Source organism: Bombina bombina, chromosome 3, assembly GCF_027579735.1.
Source record: "Bombina bombina isolate aBomBom1 chromosome 3, aBomBom1.pri, whole genome shotgun sequence".
NCBI lineage: Eukaryota > Metazoa > Chordata > Amphibia > Anura > Bombinatoridae > Bombina > Bombina bombina.
The window spans coordinates 493,751,029-493,769,210 of record NC_069501.1 but is presented as its reverse complement, the minus strand read 5'-3'; the positions used below and the strand labels follow the sequence as shown (position 1 = coordinate 493,769,210).

Genomic DNA, 18,182 nt, shown 5'->3' with positions numbered 1-18,182 from the left:
ACCCGTTGATTCGTCATATTGTAAAAGAAATAAATTTATCAGGTAAGCATAAATTTCATTTTTGCTTGTTGAAAAGATGGCGCCTGAACCAATATGTCATCCAGGTAGGGTGCCACAGCAATTCCACGAGAACGGATCACTGCCAAAAGAGCCCCCAGAACCTTTGAAAATATTCTGGGAGCCGTGGCTAGACCAAATGGAAGGGACACGAACTGGAAATGTTTGTTCAGAAAGGCAAATCTCTGTGATGGTCCCTGTAAATAGGAACATAAAGATACACATCCTTTAGGTCTATTGTTGTCATGAACTGACCCTCTTATACTATAGGGATAATGGAGCGTATAGTCTCCATCTTGAAGGATGGAACTTTGAGAAACTTGTTTAGACACTTCAAGTATAGAATGGGACGGAAAGTTCCCTATTTTTTGGGAACCACAAATAAGTTGGAGTAGAACCCGAGACCCTCTTCCTGCACTGGAACTGGAACTATCACTCCCAGGGAGGAAAGATGTATAAATTTCAAGAGCGCCTTTCTCTTTATCTGGTCTGCAGATAATCTTGAGAGATGGAATCTGCCTCTGGGAGGAAAAGTCTTGAATTCCAATTTGTAAACCTGGGATACTATGTCCACAGTCCATGGATCTGGGACATCTTGTATCCAGGCTTGAGAGAACTGAGAAAGTCTGCCCCCCCACCTGATCCGATCCCGGATCGGGAGCAAACCCTTCATGCTAATTTGGAATCAGCTGCAAGTTTCTTTGATTGTTTCCCCTTGTTCGAGACTGATTGGGTTTCCAAGAAGACTTGGATTGTTCCTGCTTGGAAGAATAAGGGAAAGGCTTTCCTCTGAAGTTACGAAAGGAACGAAAATTACTCTGACATCCTTTAGGCCTATTCTTCTTATCTTGAGGTAGAAAAGACCCTTTCTACCCGTAATATCAGAGATATTTTCTGCCAAACCGGGTCTAAACAAGGTTTTGCCCTCGTAAGGAATCGCCAGAAGCTTGACTTTAGAGGAAACATCCGCAGACCAGGATTTTAACTATAATGCCCCTTGGGGTAAGACAATGAAACTAGAAGTTTTAGCTCCTAGTCTAACAACCTGTAAAATGGCATCTGCAATATAGGAATTTGCCAATTTAAGAGCTTTAATCCTATCATTAATTTCATCCAAGGAAGTCTCTACTTGAAGAGAATCAGACAAGGTGTCGAACCAATAAGATGCCGCACCAGTCACGGTGGCAATACACACCGCAGGTTGCCATTGGAGACCTTGATGAACATAAATATTTTTCAAATAAGCCTCCAGATTCTTGTCCATCGGATCCTTAAAAGAGCAGCTATCCTCAATAGAATTAGTGTTTCTCTTAGCCAGAGTGGAAATGGCCCCTTCAACTTTGGGTACAGTATACCAAGGGTCTTTAATGGAGTCCTCGACAGGAAACATTTTCTTAAAAATGGGTGACAGGGAAAAAGACACCCCTGGTTTCTCCAATTACTGTGAGATAATCTCCCTAGCACGGTCCGGCACAGGAAAAACCTCCAAAGTGGAAGGTTCATCAAAGAAACTATTAAGTTAACTAGGTTTCTTAGGAGTGACAATGACAGGGGTATCGGAAAAATCTAAATTAGCTAAAACCTCCTTTAACAATACACAAAGGTGTTCAAGCTTAAATCCGAAGGATACCACCTCAGTCTCAGAAGAAGGAATTATACTGTCTGAATCTGAGATTTCACCCTGTCCCAGTGTATCTTCCTCATCAGACTTATGAGAAAGGGCAACTTGGGAAGCAGAACCGAGGACAGGCACCTATCTTTCTGAATATCTAGATTTCCTCTTGCGTTTTCCCTGTAATCTGGGAATGGCAGTTAATGCCGCAGATACCGCTGATGATACCTGGGCAGCAATTTCTGCATCTAGATCCTGCATCTGACAGCAAAGAGGCTGAATGGTGTCATGTAGAGAGAGCTGGATTTTCTTGTCCTGTAGTAGTGGATGCACTGTTGCAAACTCACAAAATTTTGAATTTCTTCTCTTCAGGGTGCAGTCACATGGGAATTATTTGGCTTCTATTGCTGTACCTCATATCCTCAGCACTCTTCATAGTGCTGTAAAGGTTAATTTGTCTGCCTATTCAGGCATTAATGAAGTCAAATGGGCTCAAAGTCTCATGTCTTTTATTTATTCTTCCATCAATGGCATATATTTAGCTCAGATATAAGTCTGGGGTTTGTCTCAATCATTGATGCCCTGATTACTTCTCCTTGGAGAATTTGTGAGATGCTTCCATTTGGAACCTTACACTGAAAACTGTTTTCTTTTTGGCTTTTACCTTGTGGTCTTCGTATGTACGTCAGAATAACAGACTGCTCGTTATTCCACTGGGGCATTGTGAATAATGTATGCCATCATAGATCAGACATCCCAACCTGCAAAAACTAATTTCAGGGAGGTGACTTCACCCGGTACTGCGCCGCCACCCAGTTATATATTGGACACCTTGAAACCCTAAATAAGATATAGACTTATCATTAAAGTAGCTTTATTGCACAATCACATACAACAAACCTATTTTCCAGCGATCGTACGCTTGTTGAATGCATTAATATTTTAGAATACGAAGTTTAATTATGTTCAGTAAATAAGGTAGTATTTGTGTTTTTATTTTATTAAAATCAGTGGGGGCTTTGTGGTTACTGATGCACGCTTTGAGGGTTCTATAATGTCCCAGCAACTAAAGGCATCCTTAAAGAAACACTTTTCCGGGTTTGGGCCACATTAGATCATGGTACTTGGAGTTTCAGGGAGATTGCATTCCATTTGCTAGCATCAGGGAGCCGCTATTACAATTAGGGAGACTCCCTGAACTTCAGGGAGAGTTGGGATGTCTGAGATCATGATTACCTTGTGGATTGATTGGTTTGTGATCTTCACCTATGAGTTATGATGCTACCAGTAGAATGAAGTTCATCACATAGTTTTCTGAAGCACTATAAGTTGGATGTCCGTACTTCAGCAGAGGTAAAGTTTGCATTTTATATTAGATTTCAAATAATTATACTTTTTATTGTATTGCACTGATACTTCTCTGTTGGTGAGTGCTACTGTCAGGGGGGGGGACCCAAGCTAAACTATATGTAAGCATTGACATCTATGTTTTCTATCTATCTATTGGTCTCGCTATGTATCTCTCAAAATTGAATTCATATTATGTGACCAGAAAAAGATTTTCTAATCTTTTGGATTTGTTGACCCCTCTTAAAGGGGAGAGCGATCAGGTTCATCTTGCAGAATATTTCTCAGGGAACAAAGCAAAGATATCGAAAATTATGGCAAATGTGATTCAATTTATTTTTCTTATTTGTTCAGACAGAGAAGGGAAGTGCTTTGCACGAAGCTGCCTTATTTGGGAAGACTGATGTGGTACAGATGCTTCTAGATGCAGGTAATTGTGTCCTATGTCCCCTTTCCTCTTAACCTAATTAGACCATTTCAAGCTTATTCCCTTAGTGATCCCTTTTATATAGCTGTTTTTTGGTGTTACGGCCTTTTTTCACTTCATAGGAGTAGATGTCAGTATCACAGATAATAAGGGGATGACTGCGTTGGATATTGTACAGGAGCTGCCCTCTCAGAAAAGCAAACACATAGCTGCCCTCATACAAGGCAAGATCATATCTAAATTGTACAAATGTGACCTCTGAAAATCCCATGTATTGTTGCCTATGAACTTTTTAAGTTTTACTCTTCCTGCAACTTTAGAACATAACATCTCTATCATGTTTCTCCTAGCGCTTACATTTTTCTTATCCATCATACTTCTTAATCTTCTTTTATCTTTTTGTCTGATTTTCTGTTTTTGGATTTTATTTATAAATTTTATGTCTCTCTCCCCCCAGATCATAGCTCAAGTGTAGCATCCAAAGAAATTGTGCAGGACCCAGTGACACTGGCAGCTTCTCATCCCATCTCTGACACACCAGGAGGTAATGCTATGTGCAGAAACACTATAACTTCCTCTAACTGCTTAGATTTCTCTCACATTTTGTATAGTTATGTTTTCACTATCAAAAATAAACATTTTTCATTCCCCTTTCTTTTTTTTCTATCTTGCTGTTTTGTTATGGACATAAATAAGATGGTATTATTAATTCACTTACTTTCATATAGGTGGTGAGAGTCCACTATCCATTACTCCTGGGAATTTCCTGATGACTAGGAGGAGGCAAAGATTCTTAAAGTGAAGATAATCTTTGATGAATGAAAGCCTGGTTTTTAAAAATACTATTAAAAACAGGGGCACTTTCTTTTACCTTTCTTTTCAAGCCGTAGCAGCTACCCCCATGTGGAGATCCTCTCTTCACACATCAGCAATGACTAATCCGGCTTCCTCCAATCACGGCTTCCCCCCCAGGGGAGTCATTGCCTGAGGCCATGCCGTGATTGGAGGAAGCCGGATTAGTCATTGCTGACGTGTGAAGAGAGGATCTCCGGGTGGGGGAAGCGGATCTGGCTGTGAAAAGAAGAAAGGTAAGTTTTTAAACAAAACGGCTGCTTTCTAAACTTTGATGAATGAAAGTACCCCTGTTTTTAATATTATTTTTAAAAACCGGGTTTCATTCATCAAAGTTTACCTTCACTTTAAACTGCAAGTACACTATAAAACATCTTCCACCGCTATGGCAACTAGTCTTGTCTTTGCCTCCGCTGGTGAAGAATGAAGGTACTCCAGATGTTTCTATGAGAGGGATCTTAGACTGAATTGATGCCCAAGTTTCCCCTCAAAGTGCAGCCTGTTTGTCAAAGGGATGCATTGGAAGTTTTTGGTAGTGACATTATTACAACCATGTTTGGGGTTAGTCACATGCCAGCCATGCGTGTTGCAAGGACATGTCTTTTGCCGCCTCCTGTTGAGACATTGATATACTCCTGTTTCATTTCCTCTTCTGTATGTTACAGCACTGGTTCTGGCTTTTTTACTGGATTATATGTTTTCCAGTAGTTGGGTGCCCATGGGTAATTAAATGTTTTTATTTTTTGCGTGTGCTTTTCTTGTCCATATTTGCGCACGTTGGATAGCCGGCTTTGCGCACGTTGGCTTTTTGTGTTATTTCTTGGCATGCTATAGATTTTTTAATGAAAGTCGGTGCGCATGTATCTGCCATTCTTTAGCACGCCATCTAATGTTTTGGTCATTAGCCGAGTATGCTAGTTTTTTGCTGTCAGATTAGCGCTCCTAAGGCCTTACTTTCTAATGGTAGCGAGAGTCCACAAAATCCTATTCTTACAAAAGGGAATACATCACATGGCCACCAGGAGGAGGCAAAGACACTACAACCAGAGTATTTAACTATCCCTCCTACTTCCCCTTCCCTCCCAGTAGTTCTTTTCCTCGTCTAGGAGGTAGGCAGAGATGGAGGTGCTCTGCAGAATTTATTCTTATGGCAAGCCTCAATGGATAGTTCCTAGAAGAAAGGGAATTGCAGCTCACTCTTGTCAATCTCTCAGTAGAGTTTATTACATCAGCAGGCCTGGGGTGTTGCAGGGAAGTTCCCTAACCTCCACCTGTATGCCAATAATGTTTGCTCCCTCTTTTGGTCCTCACCTGTTAGTTGCAGGGGACTAACCTTTTGTGATTCCCATCACAGGTTTTGTGGAGCTGTCTGCTGGATCCTCAAGGGTAAGTCATTTTGCTGTCTTTTTCCCCTTACACAGGCTAGTTGCTTAGTTTATTATTGGGGATAATGTGTGTATAAAATATTCACCGTAAAGACCACCGGCTCTTTTCTCTAATGGCTAGTGCCTAAATCTCAGGAGCCGGTGTGTGTGTCTTTATAATAAAATGTATTCCTGTGTGCACAATTGCAGATGACAGTTATGCTTTTTTACTCCGTTTGTTCTACAGTCTGTTTTCAGAGTACTGTAAAAATTTTGTACATTGGGGCTGTGTTTTTGTAGTTGTCCATGGCAGCATTAAACACAGTGGCACTGTTTGTTGGCTGTACTGCAGCAGTGCACAGGTTAACGATATTTCCTGCCGCAGGACAGTTTCGGCGGGCGTTCCGCCTCTTTCTCCATCTAGGGTGGTCTCAGCAGGGATCTTGGCATATTGCGAGCGAGTGCTCTAGCATGTTTTTGCATCCGCAGGAGGGGGTGAGACAAACGAACCGTTCTTGGCATTTAATAACTGAATCTTAGTGTCTTGTGGTCCGGGGTTGAAAACTTTTACCTGACTTCCCCGGAATCAATTTACCCATTAAGCTGCCTTTTAGTGCAATTACTCAGGGGGATATGCAGGGGCATTTTTTTTTATTAATTCCCATACTGCCACATCTCTTCTTTATCGCTAAGTGGGATTATATATTGAAATTTGGTGGGCACTGTGATTGATGGGTGATATGGAGCAATCAGGGATTGATGATAGGGCACCTAAAGGGGATCTCTCTAAGGTCTTTATTGATAAAAATAAATGTTTGCTTTACAAATTAAATATAGTGTGTCTGCCAGCTCCGCTCTGCAGCACGTCTGACATCTGTTCTTCAGTCTCACTCTGCTTGCCATAATTCTCAAAGTACTTTAGTATGCTCGGCCTAGGTTCCTCAGTCGCAGTTTGCAGGATCTAGTAGTCCCCTACCCAACTCTCTGTCTCCATTGGTGAGTCCTAGCGCTCAAAATGCTGGGTCAAATAATGCTGCCCCAGTATCCCATAGTACAATGTCTCCTTTTCCCACAGACACATCTCAATAGCAGTCTGCAGTGTCAGTTGTTTTGGGTGCAATGCCATCTTTTGGCAAATGCAAGAAAAAGGTTACACAGTTCATCTGACTCTAGGACTGGTTGTCCTGCTGGGTTTAGAACGAGAAAGGAAGAAGAGAATGAGTGTTGCTTTATTTTATTCAAAGAAACTGTATAGTTATAATTTTGGAAAACACAAGAAGTTGTATGTGGCAGTAAATGTTGTTACACATTCGATCTGGGTAAATTATTAACCACTGTGTGATCTTCAAAGAGGTTCTGTAGCAATTAGTAGCACAATGTATATTTATAGGGTACATTTCTAATACACTATGTAATAGTTCTTTGTAGTATTTTCTATTTTTTTAATTGTAATTTTTAATACATTTTTCTTCCATAAGGCAGGGAGAGTCCACAACTTCATTCTTTACTGTTGGGAAATACAACACCTGACCACCAGAATCGGATCGAGTAGGGGGCAGACGCTCTCTTTTTTTCAGACGCTTGGTTCCAGGAGGTTGTATCTCAAGGATACAGGATAGGATTCAAGTCTCATCCACCCAGGGGCAGATTCCTACTCTCCAGTCTTTCGACAAGACCAGAAAAGAGGGCTGCTGCCTTAGGTTGCGTACGGGATCTCTCCTCTCTAGAAGTAATTTTCTCGGTACCTACAGCAGAAAGAGGTTTGGGGTTTTATTCAAACCTTTTCATGGTTCTAAAGGAGGAGGGAACTTATTGTCCAATTCTGGACCTAAAGTGCCTAAACAAGTTTCTGAGCGTTCCCTCTTTCAAGATGGAGACAATACGGTCAATCCTTCCTCTGGTTCAGGAAGGACAGTACATGAACACAATAGACCTGAAGGATGTCTTCACGTTCTGATTCACAGGGAACTTTTTTAGTTCCTGATGTTTGCTTTTCTGGACCAGCACTTCCAGTTCATAGCTCTTCCGTTTGGCCTAGCTACCGCTCCAAGGAGATTTACAAAGGTTCTGGGGGCTCGTATAACCGTTGCCAGATCACAAGGTATTGCAGTAGCACCTTACCTGGACGATAACTTGGTACAGACACCATCTTTTCGTCTAGCAAAAGAACATTCGAAGTCCCTTCTCAGTCTTCTTCGATCACATGAATGAAAAATAAACTTGGAAAAGAGTTCTCTTTCTCCAAGTACAGGAGTGAATTTCCTGGGAACTATAATAGACAACATATGTATGAGAATATTCCTCACAGATCAGAGACGTTGCAAGCTAACTTCTGCATGTCTTGCCCTCCAGGCCTCCTTGAGACCCTCAGTGGCTCAGTGTATGGAGGTAATCGGACTCATGGTGTCCTGCATGGACATCATTCCTTTTGCCAGATTCCATCTCGGACCCTTACTACTATGCATGCTGAGACAATGGAACGGGGACCATTTAGATCTGTCTTAACAGATTGTGCTGAACAGCCTGTCGAGAGACTTTCTCTCCTGGTGGCTCTGTCCAGATCATCTGACCCAAGGCACATGCTTTTTGAGACCTTCCTGGGAGATTGTGACTACGGACGCAAACTTTTCCGGCTGGGGAGCCGTTTGGGGTGCCAAGACGGCACAAGGTTTGTGGACTCAGGAGGAGTCCTCCCTTTCGATCAATATTTTGGAACTCCGGGCAATCTTCAATGCCTTGAAGGCTTGGCCCCTTCTGGGTTTGTCCCAGTTTATCTGATTCCAATCAGACAATATAACCTCGGTTGCCTACATCAACCATCAGGGGGGAACGAGAAGTTCCTTGGCGATGAGAGAAGAATCTCAGATACAGGTATACCTCACTTTACAGCGCTTCACTTTACAGCACTTCGCTAATACAGCGCTTTGTGGAGCTAAAGTTTAACCTCCAAGGATTTTGAAACAGTGCTGTAATGTTTGCGAGAAAAGTGACTGGAACCATTTTGTTATGCACAGTTCCCTCTGTTTACAACATAACAGAGCAATCTGTGTCTCAGTGTTATAGTCTAGCAAATTTATCTACAGTAATTGTCACTATTTTACAGGTACAGTATTTATTGAATACTGTGCTGTGCTAGTGTTAAATTAAACATAGCACCATTGCACCCCTAGTATATGTTAGTTCAAACATGTTTTCAAGTTATTTTTAAACACACTGGCAAATGAAAAGAAAACTCCCTTGTTTCACTTTAATGCGGTTTTCACTTTACAGCGGGGCTCCGGTCCCTAACCCGCTGTATGAGCGAGTTACAGTAGTGGCCAAAATTGTGGAAACCTTTTGGAAAAAGTGTATTTTTGAGGTTTGATGGCTCATAACACCACAACAAAATTTTTTCTGTATTCTATGAAAAGTTATAGCCAAATAACCAGAAAAAGGAAGCACAACTTGCTTATGTTGATATAAAGTAACTTTCCTTCATTTGAATGTAGCCAATGAGCATGAGTGTTTAGAGAGACAATCAGGTGTCATGTTGTTATGGCAATGAGCCAATAAGGTCACAGTAGGATTCAGCTATTGATGTCATGTATTGGAGCTGACAGGAGGACATTTTGTCAGTATGTTATGTGATTGCTATCAAGTTGGTTGTGTTTTTTTTGTGTTCTTTCATTTAGTGAGCTTGCAAAACGTAATACAATTATAGAAATGGCACAGAGAGTTGACTGCACACCCAGAAAGCAATGTAAAATAGTACTATTAAGTGAACAAGGCTACAGTTATGAAGAAATTAGAAGAAATATTGGTGGAAACTTAACCAAAGGTGGCATTTCTATATTTTTGAAGCGGTATCAGTAGACACCGTTACTACAAAACCAGACTGGTAAAGGCAGGGAAAGGTGCACAATAGCAAGTGGTGATAGAAGAATTGGGAGACTGTGCCTACGTGACAGAAAATCATCTGGGTGTATACAAGATGAAATGGTGCAATGCAATGTGAAGTTGAGTGCAAGGACTGTTCGGCGCAGACTGCAGGAATTTCGTCTAAATGCTAGAATTCCACGAAATAATCCATCTTTATCTCTCAAACAAAGGTTGAAAAGATTAAACTGGGCTAAAACCCATGTTAACTGCACAGCGAAACAATGGGACAGTGTTATTTGGAGTGATGAGACCAAAATCTCCCTGTTTGGTAGTGATGGCATAAATTATGTAAGGAGAAGAATCGGAGATGATTTGCATCCTGATTTCATTACACTTACCATGAAATACCCAGTTAGTGTTATGATCTGGGGTTGTATGACATCTAAAGGTGTGGGCAGAATTTGCGTGATTAATGGGAATATAAATTCCCAAAAATACATAAATGAAATACTTGAGCCCAAACTGAAGCCTTCCGTACGTGATCTTTTCCAAGATAATAAAGCATATATATTTCACCAGGATTCAGCTCAATGTCATGTTGCTGCTGTGTGCAAAAAGTGGTTTCAAGATAATCATATTCCACTGCTGGAATGGCCTGGGAATAGCCCAGACCTTAACCCAATCGAAAATCTATGGAGCCGACTAAAGAAACTTGTTAGAAGCAACCCAGCAATAAAACCCAATTAAAAGAAGCAATAATTTAATCTTGGTTTCACATTATAACAGCTGCAGAACTAAAAAACTTGGTTCACTCCATGGGAAGGCGTTGTAAGGTCGTAATTAACGCTAATGGTTACCCAACTAAGTATTAACTGACATGTTGAGAATTTTTGTATATATCATTTTTTCTGTGTGTTTAACTTTTCTTCTTTATAACTGCTGTTCGAATAAAAAAATCCTTCATAAAAGTTATTGCATTACATTCTTGATTAAATTATCTTTCCATTGATATATAATTTTATAGTATTACTAAAAAAAAAAAAAAGGTGGTGTTATGAGCCATCAAACCTCAAAAATACACTTTTTCCAAAAGGTTTCCACAATTTTGGCCACTACTGTATACCTGTACTAGAGTGGGCGGAGGCTCGCAGATGTACACTGTCAGCAATCCACATTCCGGGTGTGGACAAGTGGGAAGCAGACTTCCTCAGCAGGCAATCTTTTTACCCAGGAAATGGTCTCTCCATCCCGAGATGTTTGCAGAGATATGCAGCAAGTGGGGGACTCCGGAGAAAGACCTCATGACATCCCACCTCAATACCAAGCTACCCAGGTACGGGTCGAGGTCGAGGGATTCTCAGGCGGAACTGATTGATGCCCTGTCAGTACCATGGAGGTTCAGGCTCGTATATCTTATTCCTCCGTTACCGCTTCTCCCTCATGTGGTTGCTCGCATCAAGCAGGAGCATTGGTGATTCTGGTTGCTCCATCGTGGCTGCGAAGGACGTGGTTTGCTGATCTGGTGGGGATATCCTCATCTCCACAGTGGAGGTTACCTTGTTGCAGAGATCTGCTGATACAGGGTCTCTTCGTTCATCAAAATCTAGATTCTCTGAGTCTGACTGCATGGAGATTGAATGCTTAGTCTTAGCCAAGTGAGGGTTTTCTGAGAGTGTTATCGACACTCTGGTTCAAGCTTGTAAGACAGTTACTCGTATCTACCATAAACTGTGGAGGACTTACTTGTACTGGTGTCAAGAGCGTGACTTTTCCTGGCATAAGGTTAAGGTTACCAGTATTTTAGCTTTTCTCCAGGATGGACTGGAGAAGGGTTTATCTGCTAGTTCCCTGAAGGGACAGATATCAGCCCTGTTGGTGTTACTGCACAAAAGATTGGCCGAGCTTCCGGATGTGCAGTCCTTTGTTAAGGCTCTGGCTAGGATCAGACCTGTGTTTAGATCTGGGGCTCTGCCATGGAGCCTCAATCTTGTTCTTAGTGTTTTGCAGCAGGCTCTGTTTGAGCCTATGCATACTTTTGATATTAAATTGTTATCTTTGAAGGTTCTTTTTTTTTATTGGCTATTGCCTCTGCGTGCAGAGTTTCTGAGATTTCTGCTTTGCAATGTGAACCCCCTTATCTTTTTTTTCATTCTGATAAGGTGCTTTTACGCACTAAACTAGGGTTTCTCCCTAAGGTGGTGTTGAATTAATCAATAAATTGTTGTTCCTTACTTGTGTCCTAATCCTCCTTCTGCGAAGGAACGTTTGCTTCACAATCTAGATGTGGTCCATGCCTTGAAGTTCTATCTTCAGGCTACTAAGGAATTCAGACAATCTTCCTCTTTGTTTGTCATGTATATGGGGAAGTGTAAGGGGCAGAAGGCTGCTACGACTTCTCTATCTTTCTGGTTGAGGAGTGTCATCCGCTTAGCTTTTGAGACAGCGGGCGACAGCCTCTTGAGAGGATAACAGCTCATTCCACTAGAGCAGTGGCTTCCAAGAACGAAGCCTCAGTGGAGTGGATCAGATTTGTAAGGCCGCTACCTGGTCCTCCTTACACACTTTTTCTAAATTTTACAAGTTTGATGTGTTTGGTTCGTCTGAAGCAGCTTTCGGGAGAAAAGTTTTGCAGGCTGTGGTGCCCTCAGAATAGGGTCCGCCTCTTTTTTCTGTTCCCTCCCGTTATTCATTCAGTGACCTCAGGAGCTTGGGTATAGTTTTCCCAACAGTAAGGAATGAAGTTATGGACTCTCCCTGCCGTTTGGAAGGAACACATAATTTATACTTACCAGATAAATTCCTTTCCTTCCTGGCAGGGAGAGTCCATGAAACCGCCCGTAATTTATGTTTTAATGGGCAGCTCAATTTTTTATATTTCTTCTGACACCTTTATACCCTGATGTTTCTCTTAATTTTCCTTGTTCCCTCGGCAGAATGACTGGGGGATAGGAGAAGTGGGAGGGATATTTAAGCCTTTGGCTGAGGTGTCTTTGCCTCCTCCTGTTGGCCAGGTGTTGTATTTCCCAACAGTAAGGAATTAAGTTGTGGACTCTCCGTGCTAGGAAGGAAAGGAATTTATCTGGTAAGCATAAATTATGTTTTTTTTTATTAGGCAGAAACGTCATACTTGTAAGAGACATCATACTACTTTAATTAAGATACATTGTGTTAGGTGTTAAAATGTTTGTGAGGATAAAAAATATTTCTCCAACATAGGTGTGTCCGGTCCACGGCGTCATCCTTACTTGTGGGATATTCTCTTCCCCAACAGGAAATGGCAAAGAGCCCAGCAAAGCTGGTCACATGATCCCTCCTAGGCTCCGCCTACCCCAGTCATTCTCTTTGCCGTTGTACAGGCAACATCTCCACGGAGATGGCTTAGAGTTTTTTAGTGTTTAACTGTAGTTTTTATTATTCAATCAAGAGTTTGTTATTTTAAAATAGTGCTGGTATGTACTATTTACTCAGAAACAGAAAAGAGATGAAGATTTCTGTTTGTATGAGGAAAATGATTTTAGCACCGTAACTAAAATCCATGGCTGTTCCACACAGGACTGTTGAGAGCAATTAACTTCAGTTGGGGGAACAGTGTGCAGTCTCTTACTGCTTGAGGTATGACACATTCTAACAAGACGATGTAATGCTGGAAGCTGTCATTTTCCCTATGGGATCCGGTAAGCCATGTTTATTAAGATAGTAAATAAGGGCTTCACAAGGGCTTATTAAGACTGTAGACTTTTTCTGGGCTAAATCGATTCATTAATAACACATATTTAGCCTTGAGGAATCATTTATTCTGGGTATTTTGATATGATTATATCGGCAGGCACTGTTTTAGACACCTTATTCTTTAGGGGCTTTCCCTAATCATAGTCAGAGCCTCATTTTCGCGCCGGTATGGCGCACTTGTTTTTGAGGACAGCATGGCATGCAGCTGCATGTGTGTGGAGCTCTGATACATAGAAAAGTCTTTCTGAAGGCATCATTTGGTATCGTATTCCCCTTTGGGCTTGGTTGGGTCTCAGCAAAGCAGATTCCAGGGACTGTAAAGGGGTTAAATATAAAAACGGCTCCGGTTCCGTTATTTTAAGGGTTAAAGCTTCCAAATTTGGTGTGCAATACTTTTAAGGCTTTAAGACACTGTGGTGAAATTTTGGTGAATTTTGAACAATTCCTTCATACTTTTTCGCAATTGCAGTAATAAAGTGTGTTTAGTTTAAAATTTAAAGTGACAGTAACGGTTTTATTTTAAAACGTTTTTTGTGCTTTGTTAGAGTTCAAGGGGCTTCCTCCAAGGGGGAGGTTCCACAGGTCTCAGTTGTCTTCAGACCACATAAGAAGACAGGCATTCTTACATTGGGTAGAAGACCTGCTAAAAATGGGAGTGATTCATCCTGTTCCATTAGGAGAACAAGGGATGGGGTTCTACTCCAATCTGTTCATAGTTCCCAAAAAAGAGGGAACGTTCAGACCAATCTTAGATCTCAAGATCTTGAACAAGTTTCTCAAGGTTCCATCGTTCAAGATGGAAACCATTCGAACACTTCTTCCTTCCATCCAGGAAGGTCAATTCATGACCAAGGTGGATTTCAAGGATGCGTATCTACATATTCCTATTCACAAGGAACATCATCGGTTCCTAAGGTTTGCATTCCTGGACAAGCATTTCCAGTTCGTGGCGTTTTCTTTCGGATTAGCCACTGCTCCTAGGATTTTCTCATAGGTACTAGGGTCCCTTCTGGCGGTGCTAAGACCAAGGGGCATTGCTGTAGTACCTTACTTGGACGACATTCTGATTCGAGCGTCGTCCCTTCCTCAAGTAAAGGCTCACACGGACATTGTCCTGGCCTTTCTCAGATCTCACGGATGGAAAGTGAACGTGGAAAAGAGTTCTCTATCTCCGTCAACGAGGGTTCCCTTCTTGGGAACTATAATAGACTCCTTAGAAATGAGGATTTTTCTGACAGAAGCCAGAAAAACAAAACTTCTAGACTCTTGTCTGATACTTCATTCCGTTCCTCTTCCTTCCATAGCGCAGTGCATGGAAGTGATAGGTTTGATGGTAGCGGCAATGGACATAGTTCCTTTTGTGCGCATTCATCTAAGACCATTACAACTGTTCATGCTCAGTCAGTGGAATGGGGACTATTCAGACTTGTCTCCGAAGATACAAGTAAATCAGAGGACCAGAGACTCATTCCGTTGGTGGCTGTCCCTGGACAACCTGTCACAAGGGATGACCTTCCGCAGACCAGAGTGGGTCATTGTCACGACCGACGCCAGTCTGATGGGCTGGGGCGCGGTCTGGGGATCCCTGAAAGCTCAGGGTCTTTGGTCTCGGGTAGAATCTCTTCTACCGATAAATATTCTGGAACTGAGAGCGATATTCAATGCTCTCAAAGCTTGGCCTCAGCTAGCGAGGGCCAAGTTCATACATCAACCATCAGGGGGGAACAAGGAGTTCCCTAGCGATGGAAGAAGTGACCAAAATCATTCTATGGGCGGAGTCTCACTCCTGCCACCTGTCTGCTATCCACATCCCAGGAGTGGAAAATTGGGAAGCGGATTTTCTGAGTCGTCAGACATTGCATCCGGGGGAGTGGGAACTCCATCCGGAAATCTTTGCCCAAGTCACTCAACCGTGGGGCATTCCAGACATGGATCTGATGGCCTCTCGTCAGAACTTCAGAGTTCCTTACTACGGGTACAGATCCAGGGATCCCAAGGCGGCTCTAGTGGATGCACTAGTAGCACCTTGGACCTTCAAACTAGCTTATGTGTTCCCGCCGTTTCCTCTCATCCCCAGGCTGGTAGCCAGGATCAATCAGGAGAGGGCGTCGGTGATTTTGATAGCTCCTGCGTGGCCACGCAGGACTTGGTATGCAGATCTGGTGAATATGTCATCGGCTCCACCATGGAAGCTACCTTTGAGACGAGACCTTCTTGTTCTAGGTCCGTTCGACCCACTCCAGCTGACTGCTTGGAGATTGAACGCTTGATCTTATCAAAGCAAGGGTTCTCAGATTCTGTTATTAATACTCTTGTTCAGGCCTGAAAGCCTGTAACCAGAAAAATTACCACATAATTTGGTATATCTGTTGGTGTGAATCTGCAGGATTCCCTTGGGACAAGGTTAGGATTCCTAAGAGTCTATCCTTCCTTCGAGAAGGATTGGAAAAAGGATTATCTGCAAGTTCCTTGATGGGACAGATTTCTGCCTTGTCTGTGTTACTTCACAAAAAGCTGGCAGCTGTGCCAGATGTTCTAGCCTTTGTTCAGGCTCTGGTTAGAATCAAGCCTGTTTACAAAATTTTGACTCCTCCTTGGAGTCTCAACCTAGTTCTTTCAGTTCTTCAGGGGGTTCCGTTTGAACCCTTACATTCCGTTGATATTAAGTTATTATCTTGGAAAGTTTTGTTTTTGGTTGCAATTTCTTCTGCTAGAAGAGTTTCAGAATTATCTGCTCTGCAGTGTTCTTCTCCTTATCTGGTGTTCCATGCAGATAAGGTGGTTTTGCGTACTAAACCTGGTTTTCTTCCAAAAGTTGTTTCTAACAAAAACATTAACCAGGAGATAGTTGTGCCTTCTTTGTGTCCTAATCCAGTTTCAAAGAAGGAACGTTTGTTGCACAACTTGGATGTAGTTCGTGCTCTCAAATTTTACTTAGCAGCTACTAAGGATTTCAGACAAACTTTGTCTTTGTTTGTTGTTTATTCTGGTAAACGGAGAGGTCAAAAAGCAACTTCTACCTCTCTCTCCTTCTGGATTAAAAGCATTATCCGATTGGCTTATGAGACTGCCGGACGGCAGCCTCCTGAAAGAATCACAGCTCACTCCACTAGGGCTGTGGCTTCCACATGGGCCTTCAAGAACGAGGCTTCTGTTGATCAGATATGTAAGGCAGCGACTTGGTCTTCACTGCACACTTTTTCTAAATTTTACAAATTTGATACTTTTGCTTCTTCTGAGGCTATTTTTGGGAGAAAGGTTTTGCAAGCCGTGGTGCCTTCCATTTAGGTGACCTGATTTGCTCCCTCCCTTCATCCGTGTCCTAAAGCTTTGGTATTGGTTCCCACAAGTAAGGATGACGCCGTGGACCGGACACACCTATGTTGGAGAAAACAGAATTTATGTTTACCTGATAAATTACTTTCTCCAACGGTGTGTCCGGTCCACGGCCCGCCCTGGTTTTTTTAATCAGGTCTGATAATTTATTTTCTTTAACTACAGTCACCACGGTAACATATGGTTTCTCCTATGCAAATATTCCTCCTTAACGTCGGTCGAATGACTGGGGTAGGCGGAGCCTAGGAGGGATCATGTGACCAGCTTTGCTGGGCTCTTTGCCATTTCCTGTTGGGGAAGAGAATATCCCACAAGTAAGGATGACGCCGTGGACCGGACACACCGTTGGAGAAAGTAATTTATCAGGTAAACATAAATTCTGTTTTTGTTTTAGATGTTACAAATGCATCGGCTTGGTCAGGTTTAGTAATGGCTTGATTTGGCTTCTTAACAGCTCACTCACAACATTTCTGGTCTGTTTAAAAATTGAGCATCTATTCAAAAGGGACATATCATATGTTTTTACCTCTGAAGAAGTCCGCTCGATATTAGCAGATAACACGTAGGGTTTTCAGGGAACTTTAAAGTTTTCGTGGACACTCACGGATAGTTAAGTTACAAACCGCAAAGTAAACAGCTGCCTTCATTGTTTCCAAGTGCCGGAGTAGGTGGTGGGATCAAACATCCTTCTGGAGGATCACTGCAAATGGCGTGGAGCGGTAAATTGAAGCAGAAGCTGTATCGACGCTGGTTATTTCTTTTTGATGAGCGTATTTGTATTTTTAACCATGTAAGTGCATCTTGTCACTACAAGTTCATCCTGAACTCCTACTATTCTGCCCTTAATTTTTATAAGCAACAATATTTCTCCAACATAGGTGTGTCCGGTCCACGGCGTCATCCTTACTTGTGGGATATTCTCTTCCCCAACAGGAAATGGCAAAGAGCCCAGCAAAGCTGGTCACATGATCCCTCCTAGGCTCCGCCTACCCCAGTCATTCTCTTTGCCGTTGTACAGGCAACATCTCCACGGAGATGGCTTAGAGTTTTTTAGTGATAAGGAGGTATTATCCACTCTGGATGATTGTGAAAATTTGGTCATCCCAGAGAAACTATGTAAAATGGACAAGTTCCTAGAGGTGCCGGGGCTCCCAGAAGCTTTTCCTATACCCAAGCGGGTGGCGGACATTGTTAATAAAGAATGGGAAAGGCCCGGTATTCCTTTCGTCCCTCCCCCCATATTTAAAAAATTGTTTCCTATGGTCGACCCCAGAAAGGACTTATGGCAGTCAGTCCCCAAGGTCGAGGGAGCGGTTTCTACTTTAAACAAACGCACCACTATTCCCATAGAGGATAGTTGTGCTTTCAAAGATCCTATGGATAAAAAATTAGAAGGTTTGCTTAAAAAGATGTTTGTTCAGCAGGGTTACCTTCTACAACCCATTTCATGCATTGTCCCTGTCACTACAGCCGCATATTTCTGGTTTGATGAACTGATTAAGGTGCTCGATAGTGACTCTCCTCCTTATGAGGAGATTATGGACAGAGTCAATGCTCTCAAATTGGCTAATTCTTTCACTCTAGACGCCTCTTTGCAATT

General features: G+C 42.2%; 1 protein-coding gene across 4 annotated transcripts in view; it reads left to right on the top strand.

Annotated features, from left to right (window-relative positions):
* The window catches only part of ANKS1A (ankyrin repeat and sterile alpha motif domain containing 1A), a 343,365-nt gene that overhangs the window by 163,154 nt on the left and 162,029 nt on the right, over positions 1 to 18,182 (top strand). For all 4 annotated transcript variants that reach the window (XM_053706844.1, XM_053706843.1, XM_053706842.1 and 1 more), the window contains 3 exons: positions 3,371 to 3,446; positions 3,566 to 3,667; positions 3,901 to 3,987. In XM_053706844.1, coding sequence (XP_053562819.1) covers positions 3,371 to 3,446; positions 3,566 to 3,667; positions 3,901 to 3,987 — 265 coding nt within the window. The remainder of the gene's footprint in view (positions 1 to 3,370; positions 3,447 to 3,565; positions 3,668 to 3,900; positions 3,988 to 18,182) is intronic.